This window comes from Urtica dioica, chromosome 12, assembly GCF_054948205.1.
Source record: "Urtica dioica subsp. dioica isolate 48M chromosome 12, U.dioica_male_clone48M_v1_H2, whole genome shotgun sequence".
In the NCBI taxonomy this organism is placed as follows: domain Eukaryota; kingdom Viridiplantae; phylum Streptophyta; class Magnoliopsida; order Rosales; family Urticaceae; genus Urtica; species Urtica dioica.
Window position 1 is genome coordinate 9,318,286 of NC_142767.1, and position 11,649 is coordinate 9,329,934.

At 37.5% G+C, this 11,649-nt stretch overlaps 1 protein-coding gene and 1 long non-coding RNA gene across 4 annotated transcripts; both read right to left on the reverse strand.

Annotated features, from left to right (window-relative positions):
- Nucleotides 1-1,640: 1,640 nt before the first annotated feature.
- Nucleotides 1,641-4,729, reverse strand: LOC149378977 (uncharacterized). Of its 3 annotated transcripts, none has more exons than XR_016294234.1 (6): nucleotides 4,607-4,729; nucleotides 3,846-3,950; nucleotides 2,929-2,985; nucleotides 2,256-2,506; nucleotides 2,085-2,163; nucleotides 1,641-1,997 (listed from the first exon to the last, which is right to left on the reverse strand). It is a non-coding gene; the product is annotated as an uncharacterized LOC149378977 (long non-coding RNA). The 3 variants fall into 3 exon arrangements; XR_016294233.1 differs by having other exon boundaries at nucleotides 1,643-1,997; nucleotides 2,085-2,149; XR_016294235.1 differs by lacking the exon at nucleotides 2,085-2,163 and having other exon boundaries at nucleotides 1,642-1,997.
- A 3,262-nt stretch (nucleotides 4,730-7,991) lies between these two features.
- LOC149378978 (uncharacterized) lies at nucleotides 7,992-9,315 on the reverse strand. Its single transcript, XM_089603921.1, has 2 exons — nucleotides 8,797-9,315; nucleotides 7,992-8,696 (listed from the first exon to the last, which is right to left on the reverse strand). Exons 1-2 carry the CDS (start codon nucleotides 9,313-9,315, stop codon nucleotides 7,992-7,994), a joined length of 1,224 nt encoding a protein of 407 aa, XP_089460047.1.
- Nucleotides 9,316-11,649: the final 2,334 nt, after the last annotated feature.

The window sequence follows — 11,649 nt, forward strand, 5'->3', positions numbered from 1 at the left end:
ATTGTTAAGGGATCGAATCCAACATCAACAGTGTTCAGCCGCGTTCTTCGCACGGAGGGAACCCCGTCTAATCCTGTCAGTGGAGCTCTAATATCTCGAAACACACATAGCTCAAGCTACCCCAATTATTACATACCTGGAGCCCCAAGGAATTCAGATTCTCGTCCAACAAATACTGCCGCAGTCACTTGTACCTACTGCAAGAAATCAGGTCATACGATCCAAGAGTGCCGAAAGCTTCAGTACAAGAATCAAAAGAACACATCGGCTCATGCTGCATCCTCCGATAACAATTTGATTTGTGTCCCTGCTGATGAGTATGCCAAATTTTTTAGTATCAAGAATCACTAAGGACTTCAAAACCCTCTGCCGCTGCCATTGCCGAATCAGGTAATCCGAGTACGTGTCTTCTTTCCTCACCCTCCAAATAGGTCATGTCCTATTACGTCCTAACCAGGTTTTCGATACCTTATCACTTTTGTGGATGATTTTTCTCGTGTAACTTAGTTATTTTCAATGAAAACCCGTTCTGAATTATTGTCATTATTTTGCTCTTTTTGTGCTGAGATCCGTACTCAATTCAATATTTCTGTTCGCACCTTCCGTAGTGATAATGCCAAAGAGTACATGTCTAGTCAATTCCAAAATTACATGACCCAATATGGCATGCTCCATGAAACATCATGTGTTGATACTCCGTCCCAGAATGGAGTTGCTGAACGCAAAAATCGACACTTTCTTAAAACTGCATGAGCTTTGCTATTTCAAACAGGTGTTCCAAAGTGTTTCTGGGTTGATGCCATCTCTACTGCATAGTTTCTTATCAACCGTATGTCATCATCTGTTCTTCAAGGTGCGATTCCTTACAAAAACATTATTCCCTCAAAAGCCTTTGTTTCCCGTTAATCCAAAAATCTTCGGTAGTACATGTTTTGTACGGGATGTTCGTCCAGGTCTCAAAAAATTAGATCAAAAATCCTTAAAATGTGTGTTTTTGGATACTCTCGTCTTGAAAAAGGGTATCGATGCTATTGTCCTAGTCTCCAAAAGTATCTTGTGTCTATCGATGTCACCTTTCTGGAACACTTACCATACTTTACATCTGAAAAAAAAAAAAACTTGTCACCAACCGAGGACGATGATCTTTTAGTCTATTCCATTACTTCATCAGACGTTCCATCTCCCTCACATGTACCACCTCCTTTAGCACCTGACTCCACAGACACCATAACACCTGATTCCACAGACACCATAATACCTGACTCCACAGACACCACTGAACCTGCTCCTAGCTAGTGTTGCACCACCTCCTCTTCCTATCAAGATCTACACTCGTTGTGTCCGTCTAGTACCATACACGCTCATTGATCGTCTAAAGGCATGTCCTACACCGGGTCTTTCGTCATCAAATCCACTTCCGATCGATGATCTTCCCATCGCATTACGCGAAGGTAAACGACAGTGTACTTACCCCATCTCTTCTTCTATCTCATATATTCTTTTGTCATCCTCTTCATATGCCTTAGTTTATCCCTCGACTCTATCACCACTCCTAAAATTCTTCGTGAGGCATTAGATCATCCTAGTTGGCGGAAAGCAATGACAGAGTAAATGAATGCCTTAGATGACAATGATGCTTGGGAGTTGGTTACTCTTCCTTCAAGGGAAACGAGCAATTGGATGTAAATGGGTATTTATTATAGAATGTGAGCGTAATATTAAGTAATTAGAATAGAATATTATGTCTTTATTGTAATTATTTCTTTCCTTTACGTTTCTTGTCTAAACGTGTATAAATACCCATTACGTGAACAACACAACCTTTTCTCTCTAAATCTCTCTGATTACAGTCATAATCTGATCTACACTGTCTCAGAAATGGACTCTTTCATTTTCATTCACTACATTCAAGTGGATGAGCAATGCCAAGACTGTCAAGCTCTCTCCGAAACTGGTTCCTCTGCATTTGAGGATCTGTGAAGAGTTTCCGTTTTAATCTGTCCAGAAACAAGAACAAAAAATTAAAATAAAACAAAATAAACGCACACACACACACACAATAGCTAAACTGTAGAGCCATGAACCTTTAATATGCCGAAAGGTAAGTAGCTTCCAAACAACCATGATGAATAAGGTTCATACTTCGATCCTGAATACACAGCACTTTCAGACTATAACTTAGATTCATTGTTTTATTCTTCTCAAGTATCATTAAGGCGTACGGTACAAGTCATCAATCGAAAGCTAAATGTTACCTGATGGCGTGTAACTGCGAGAGCGACCAAGGCTCCTAAATGCATTGCCTTCAGAAGCGGGGCCCACAGGAGGATCTTCTCTACGTGCTCTAGTAGATGGTCTACTATTCACGATGTTTCTAACAGCGCTGGCCCATTATAACGATCAGAGCAGTGTCATCCAAGAGATGATTGAGTCCTTTAAGAACTACCGAAATGGATTTATGTTCCAGAGACTAATCCAGCTCCACAGAGATTACCAACGTATGTGCCTATTTATAGTAATTAATCAATAAATTATCAAAATATAATCCCTTTGAGGTAATCAACGACTCACCATATATTTAATTATTACCGGATACAGAGAAAATGTGATGCCAGGCTTGAGGGTTAACCAGGGCTTTTTATAGATAGGATGTTGGGTTATTTCAGCCATTCATTAAACTAAATAGAAATAAAAATTGATTGGCACCAGGTATTTATTTCCGTGAACATGCAAATTTATTTTAAAAAGGAAAAAGCTAAGATTCAACCTCAAAAAAACAACGAAATTCATATTCTTATTTCTTATTTTCTCCCGAAAAGGGAAGTTTGCATTCTCTAACTTTGGTTCAATAAATGCAATTCATTATGAAATGGGTTAATAAAAAAATTGAATTGAATGAATTAACCAAATACCCTTTTCCCTTCATACCTTGTCTGCCTCCTACCCACCGCATCAGCGTCGGCTCGCGAAAACCAGTCGCCGAATCTTGCAAAAAGAAATAAACAAAATAAAAATTCAAATCATATCCAATTGTGTGGTCGTTACTGCCACACCAAAGGTAAATGAAAATGTTTGACCAAGTAACGGCTTTTTAACAAATAATTCAGCCATTTACAGTAAATTTCATACGAGATAGAAACAGAGCGGAATGAATGAAGAATAGATTATGGGAGTGACATATGACAACTGTGGACTAGGTGAAAAATGGAGAATGAATGAAATTCCTTTTTATCACTTCATGAGACCATAATACTATTAACTTCAGAGTTCATAATTTGATTCTAAATGGAAAACGATTATTCAACCTCACAAAACAAGGAGAAAAAAAACAGAATGAAAAAGAAAAACTTCACGGAAGTTTTCATTTTTATTTTCTTCATAACCAAACAGTAAGTACACCGATCACTTAACTCCAAAACTATGATAGTTTGAAATCAAGTTCTCAATATTTTCAATGAACAGATGATTGGTATTAGAAAATGATAAATCTATCCCAGCCTTTCGTATTACTCTGAATTCCTGAAGACTTAAATTCACACGATTCGCAAAGATCGTTGTATATTGCACGATCCGCAAAGATTTAATTCGCAAAATGCAAATTTATTGTAAAATTAATTAATAAAAGACTTGAATTCACACGTACGAACTGTATTCTTTACTTGCAACAATCAAGTCCCCAAATTTAGAAAAACCATAAATAAATATAATCAGATTCAAATAATTGTCAAGCTAAAAACAAAAACTACAATAACATATAACAAACTCAAGCGGAAATGTAAGAACAAGTAACGGCTTTTTAAAAAGATCTGAATAAATCATTTCCATAACAAGCTAGTGATTAATACCTTTGGTATGTCGCTACTCCGATTCATTGAAATGCCTTCAAAATTACCATTGTCGCCCTTGGAATCCTCACCTTCAACTCCAGCCAAACTCTCCATGTCGCGAATCTGACCGTGGTAACAGTTGAAAGAGAGTCATTAATTGTTTCACTCCAAATAAACAGAGTTTTTCATCCTCCTTGTAGATGTAAAAGCAGGATCCAATTCTTATCACTAAATCTATAACAAATCATGAGTTAAAAGAAATCGCTTTGCTCAAGGAACTTTGAAAATAATTTAACCTCAAGGCATATGTGTCATAGATCGCAGATTTCGTTGATATTTCAGATCATAAACAAAAGCACATACATCAAGATATCTCTTGAACAAATAAAAGGCATCAGAGAGCAGATAACATATCATTAATTTCAAAAACCTGAATGATTTTTATGTAACTACACACAATGAAATACACAAAAGAAACACAAAAGAATCATACATTCTTTGCATACTTGTATATGCAATGCAATTGCTGTCAGTGAATCAGTAACATATCATGAGCTTTAGATGAATCGCTTCACTCTTTCATAGTATTTCGTCACAGACCGCAATTTCATTGATATTTCAGCAACAAAACAAAAACACATCAACCAGAGTATATTGAACAGACAAAAGGCACATAGAGCTCAAAGCATATTGAACAACAAAATTTACACTGAATGAAATACTAGTAAGAAAATAAATTAATCTAAGAAAATGGAATAAGAAGAAATCAGAAATATTACTGAAAAAATCAAGGCGCCGCAGAGACTCCAAGATTGAAGTAGGATTATAGATGAGAAACTTGGAGGCTAACGAAGGTTATATACACGGTTTTTGTGCCATTTAAGGTAATTCGGGATCAAACCTATCCATGCGAATGATGTTAATTTTTTAATATGAATAAGATTTTTTTTATATTATTTTAATGTAAATAATATGCATATTAGTTTTATTACAAATGGAAAATAGAGACTATTTTGGTAAGATTTTTTTATTGGTTTTTTCTTTAGCAAATTTCTTTTGCAATGGAAAATAGAGATTAGACATTTCTTTTTTGTTTTTTTTTTTTTTTTGGGCAAATTTCTTTAGGAATCATTCTCTTTATATTGACTTTTGAGTGGGGTATTTTATCCAAGGTTTCAAAAGCCATTTCCGTTGTCGTTTCGAGCTTTTTGATTTACGAAAAATCGATACGCCGACGGAAAATCGAACGGAAAAAATGTGAAAAAAGGCAACTGATATGACGTTTTCAAATGTCATTTTCAATGAAAAATCGACAAACCGTCGAAAAATCGAACGGAAAAAATATGGCATAATAGATTCAAAATATATATATATATATATATATATATATATATATATATATATATGAGATTTGTAACTAACTAAGCTTATTCAAACTTAAGAATTTCATTTTGTCATACGTTTCAAATTTTTTTGATTTCTAGCCATCCTGCTTATGTGACACTTTATTTATACCATTTTTACCCTTATTAATTAGTTAATATAATTTATTTTCGAAATTAATAAAATCTAATTTATTATTCAAAATCCCTAATTATTAGGATCTCAGATATCTCTCTGTCTCTATTTCCACGTTCACTCTTTCTCTCTCTTTCTCGTTAGATTTTTTTAGCTATGGACAAAGGTCAAAAACATAAAAAAAAAAATAAAATAAAAAAACGCAGTTAATAATCGTTAATAACTGTTAATAGGTTTATGCTTCAACTACTAGCCGGTAATAACTGTTAATAGGTTTCTAGGTAATAACTGTTAATAGGTTTCTGATAGAAACCTATTAACTGTTATAACCGACTACCTGCGATACTGTTTTTTTTTTCAATTTTTGTTATGGTTAAAAATGTAACGGGGAGAGAGAGAGCGAGAGAGAGAGAGAGAGAGTATTTAGGTATAGATAATTATTTTCATTTAATTTATTTTTCGCAAAAAATTAGGGGTAAAAATAAGGGTAATTATGTCTTATTACATCATAGATTGGCTAATTATCAAATATTACTAAAACGTTGGCTATTTCACAATTTTAAGTTTTAAAAAGGCTAGTAAGTTAGAGCGCCATATATATATATATATATATATATATATGTGTGTGTGTGTGTGTGTATATCTTCAATTTTAAATTTGTAAAATATATGATACTTAATATGTATGATATTTATTTAAAAGTTTATGACTGTATATATTATATCTTTAAAAAGTTTAATTATATGACAAAATGTATATATTCATTTATTCTATATATATATATATATGTATATATACACTTATTTAATTGAAATATATATATATATATATATATATACACATTTAAGACCTTGCTTTGTTCCTATATATATATATAGCTATGTATAATATATATATGTATATAATATACAAAAATTTAGCGATATAAGCCACACAAACATAAGCGTTTGCGTTTTAGCCAACGTTTTGTAAATTTTTCGTAAATAGCCAAAAACTATTGTAAATATTTCGTACATAGTCATATTTATTAGAAATTTACTCTGCGTTTTTTATTATTTTGATAGTGTAAATAGATTTACGTGGCTATTTACAAAAATTTAACAAAACGCTGGCTATTTCAAAATTTCTAACGTTTCATATGGCTAGATGGCCACTGGACCCTATAATATATATCAAAAAATGAAAAATATTCGAAGATACACGTTAGATTGAAGATGATATTTAATATAGGGTCCATTGGTTATCTAGTCACATGAAATGTTAGAATTTTAAAATAGCCAACATTTCGTTAATTTTTTGTAAATAGCCACATAAATCTATTTACGCTATAAAAATAACAAAAAAATGCACAGTAAATTTCTAGTAAATATGGTTATTTACGAAATATTTACAACAGTTTTTTGCTATTTACAAAAAAATTTACAAAACGTTGGCTAAAACACAAACACTTATGTTTATGTGGCTTATATCGCTAAATTTTTGTTTAATATATGACATTGAGATGTCCTACTTTTGTAGGAGTTGCCTTGGGACATGGGGCATGATTCTACCACAACCTCCTTTTATTTCTTAATTTTTTTCTTTTTAAAATAGGTACCACTTTGTTTTTTTTTCTTTGCACCTGACACAAAGTCACAAACATCTCATTCGTACCGTGAAATAAAATGTCGCCGAAATTCCTGGAAAGTCGTTGCCGGAGAGACAGCGGCCGACGACACGCGTGAAGCTCGTTTCGCCTTTTTCTCGATGGAAATTCGGCGAAACGACATGTCGTTTCAATGAAAAATGACCGGTCGTTTTTTCTGAACTTGGAGTATAAAAGCCTCCATTTTTCCATGGATGTCGACGAAAGTTCGGAGAAAAGGGCAAAAAAAAAAGTGTCGGCCATAGTGGAAAAAAACGAAGAAGACGAAGCTGTTTCCGGCGAATTTCTTGGGCAATCGGCGAGTTTTGATCTTTTCGTCACACCTCGGTTCAAAATCAACAAAGATTCGGCGGCCGGTAGAAAGTGAGACATTTATCCTTGGATTGAGAGATGAAGTGGTTAAGGGCGGCGATGCGGCCAGGAAAAGGTGGATTTGCTCCGTTTTAAGAAACAAATCAGTTCTCGCCTGACTCTTTGAGCTTGGCCCCGATCCCAACGTGCTTGGAGGGATCGGAGCCATCGAGCTATATTTGTACTGTCATCTCAATACTCGGAGTGTCGAGGGAGTCGGACTCTTCCACGTCTTAGCCGACTCCACATTCATTAATTGATATTGCTCATCTTTAGTCACTTTAACATAATGTTTATGACTAGTGAGGTAGTAGCTACGGGAGGTCGCTTGATTGCCTCGGATCTCTTTTACCCATTCAGGCGTAGGGAAATGAATACATTGATGAAAGGTTGAGGGCACAGCCCTCATCCTATGTATCCATGGTCTTCCCAAGATGATATTGTAGGGGGAGAGACAGTCTAGCACTTGGAATTCTACTATCTTGTTAATTCCATTTGTTTTTACGGGCAACTTGGTCGTTCCCAATGATGGAATAATCGATCCATTGAAGATTATCAATTGGGTTTGTTCTCTTCGATCTCGTCCTCGTCGATTCCCATCCTGGCTAGGGTATGTTTGAAGATAAGATCTACGAAGCTTCCTCCATGGATTAAGACTCTGCCGACCTCGCAGTCGTGATCACGAGTGCATCGTCGTGCGGGTCTGTTGCCTCTAAGGCTTCTTTTTTGGAGAACGAGATTCGGATGTCTTGTTCTGGTCCAATTCTGGTGGTCCGGTTACTCAACTGACGTTGGTAAGCTTTGGTTGAGTTAACCGAGCCGTTGTAAAATTTTGAACCGCCCATTATAAAGTCAACTCTATGTTTTGCGATGACCAACGGGGAATCTAGTTCCCCTTCATTGGTAGGTCTCGATCTCTTAGGGGATGGGTTGCCCCTTCCTCTGTTGTTGTTGTTAAAGACCTTCTTTTTTGGCGGGGGTCCTAGGTCAACGTCCTTTAGTTCCTCCTTTGCATATTTTTCCGCTAAGGCCTTGGGCAAGGTCTCGCAGTTAACCGTGTCATGGTCGTTAGCCTTATGGAAACTGTAGTACGCGTTGGGGTCCCGTGTCCACTTTTTTGCCTGGGGACCTTCCTCTTTACTGTTTTCACCGATGTTGAAAGTGTAGTTAGGGGGCGTGTTTCTTTTTGGCATGAGGTGTAGCATGGTGGGGGTTGGCCCTGCGAGGATTGCCCCCAGCATTGATAGGCCGCACCCAAGTATTGGAAGGAGGTTTCTTCTCAGCCGCATGCTGCCTTTCATAGGAAGCAAATTCCTCTTCGGCTTTCGCGTAATTGGCGGCTTTGTGAATCGCGTCTTCCAACGTCGAGGGACGATTAACAGTCATCTCTAGTTTCAGCTTTGATTCGTGCCTTAACCCATTCCTTAGAGATGTTATGGCAGATTTGTGGCATACGTTAGAGATTTTAGAGAGCACATCCTTGTAACGGACCATGAAGTCTTTCAATGATTCGTTCTCTTTCTGTTGAATCCCCCATAAATCCGCTATTGTCAGATCGTCCTCCACAAACATCGAATAATGCTTCAGGAATGCAGCCGACAGTTTATCAAAACTATTGATAGAGTTTGGCTCGAGCTTGGAGATACACTCTATAGGGGACCCGGACAAGCTTTCTACGAACAGTTGGCAGTAACCTGCCTCTAGTTCTCTCTCTGTCAGCATAACCCATCCCATTGCGACTCTGAAGGACAAGATAAATGCTTTGGGACTTGTAGTGCCATTATACCGTGGAAGGCGGACCTTTCCAATATCTCCAAGTTGTACCTTGGTGATATTTCTAGCAAAAAGAGTCATTCTCGTCTCCTCGACGAGGCGATTTATCTCAGGGACGGAATTGGTCATAGAGTGAAATTTTGAGCGAACAGCTCTTAGTTCGGCCACTACTGACTCCTTAAATCGGTCGTGTTTAGTCATGTTGGGTTCGCCCATGAACGAGGCGAAGTCCCGTACGCGTAGGCGTGACCGCAGTCGCCTCAGCAAGGTTACGATGGGTCAGATTCTGCCTGCCAAAATACTGGGGGCGAACGTTCAGGAGGTCGCCGGAGGGCGAGGTTAAACATTAGTCTAGAAAGACTCGGATGATGCTCCCACCAAGGGAGGCGGAGGCAATCTGGTCGTGTCGATCGTGACTTCTGCAGCGACTTCGCTCGCAGTCCTCCCAAGCTGAAAGCTTGTGCTGGGAGATCGATCTGTCCCTTGGGTGATCTGGATCCTGGAGAAGTCCAAACGGACTCCGAGAGTAATGACCTGGCTCGTCTGTGCAGCCGAGGCCGCGTGACGAGAAGATTCTGTGACGGTCGTATCTTCGGACCCCGCCTAGGGGTTCGACGTGTTCTGAGGGGTCGAGAAAGTATTCAACCAATCGTTAAGAGCTCGGTTGATCTCTGCCTGTGTATCAATCTTTTAGGTCAGCATATCTAGGTTTGCCCTAATAACCGGACGGTTCTCCTTTCCAGATTCATAATGAGTCGGAGTGGAAGACATGATATATATATATGTATATATATATATGTATATATATATATATATTTACACGAAGTGTTTTTTTCGAGGTTGGTCTTTCTGATGTTTCCCACAGACGACGCCAAACTTTTGATGTCGATTTCTGGCTCGATCAACAATCACAAATAATAATACGTATATATTTGATTTTTATTAAATGGAGGTCTCAAAAGACGTCGTATAAGAAAAACTTTAGAAATGGAAAGGCCGTAATAATAATATATGACATATGAATTTTATTGATCGAGTAGTTAAATTACAAATGGGCGAGGTGCCGAGCTCTATCAGGCGAACTCAATACTGAAAGCAATGTAAGTACCAAAAATGATAGTTGAGAAAGTAAATTGCAATCTTCTGTCCCTGAAAATTGGAGTCTGGTCTTCTATTTATAAATGGAGCGGAGCTTCTTCGCTGAAGACACGTGCTGATTGATCCATCTTCCTTGTCAGAGCTAAAATCGTCTCAGATCCGATCTTCGCGGCGAAGTCGCTTGTTTGAGTGTGGCCAATTCTACTAGCCAAGTGGACGTGGTCGAACTGGAACCCTTCGAAGTGCTGGAAAGTGAGATTGGAATTGGGCCGATCTGTCGAGATCAAACTAGGCCCAAAATCAATTTGTAAAAAAAGGGTATTGGGCTTTGGTCGGAATAAAGCCCAATAAATATTTTTAATAATTTATTTTTAACCCCCACACGTGCCTTATTGCATTAATATGTTTTAACCAATATTTATTCAATAAATTCTCTAAGTCTTTCAGCTCGACTAGCTTTCCTGTCGAATTGGGTAACTTATTTCATGAAATTTTTCTAAATCAATGCTTCATCTCTTAGCTTGTTGAGTGATTCTGTCTAACAACCTTTGCATCGAACAGAATGTGCCCTTCTCAAGAGATTTATTGAATGTTTCAGCTCGATTCTTGTTTTACATATTGTAGAATTATGTTCAAATGGTTAAGTATTTCAGCCCAACCATTGTCTTATCGGGTGGAATTTCTTTGCATTGATTTCATGACAGTGGTAAAGTATTTCAGTTTAGATTTTCGATCTAATTATTCTGAAATTCTCTTCTTCGCCTTGTAAGGTATTTCAACCCGCTACTTGTTTTTCCTGATCGAAAATTCCTTATGATTATATTGATCAGAGTATGTAGGGTTTTTGAGCTCGATCTTAACCCTACCGTGCTGAAATTATGTTGTTCGATCTACCAAGTGCTTCGGTTCGCTGCATATCTTTCCAGGCTGAAATTATTTTTTTCCTGGAAAGCTATAGTTATCTTGGTTTGTTTACAAGTCTTCAAGAGCATTTGAATGGTCTCATTCTTGGAGTATTAGAAAGCTATTGATGGCCTCGATGCCTACGAGGACTCGATGTGTCTTGACTTCCCATGTCAGTTTACAGTAAATTTTGGGATTCCGCCTTTTCTTTCTAGTGTCGCCAAATTATACTGAGAGCCTCGATGCTAGGAGGATGTCAAGGGTTCTTCCTTGTCCCCGTGTAGGTTTATGACTCGGTAGGTAGCCCATGCAAAGGAATATTACGCGGAGTCAAGAGTCCTTTACTAATCGTTTGTTGTTTGATAACTTTTATGTTTAGGGTGTTATGGGGGCTGAGCCTTGAAGTCAAGGTTGCCTACGTACCCAATGAATGGGATCAAGCTGTTACGTAGTTCGGTTGGGGGTTCTACGTTGTTATGCGTAGTATTTTTAAGGTTCATGACGTTCCAAGATCTTAGAACAGGTATTCCACTC

Excerpts from the sequence above, each read along its gene's own strand:
- LOC149378978 (XM_089603921.1), bottom strand. The coding sequence starts at position 9,315 with ATGACTAAACACGACCGATTTAAGGAGTCAGTAGTGGCCGAACTAAGA. Across the intron at positions 8,697-8,796 it reads TGCTCTCTAAAATCTCTAAC|ACGCGATTCACAAAGCCGCC; the intron begins GTATGCCACAAA and ends CGACGTTGGAAG.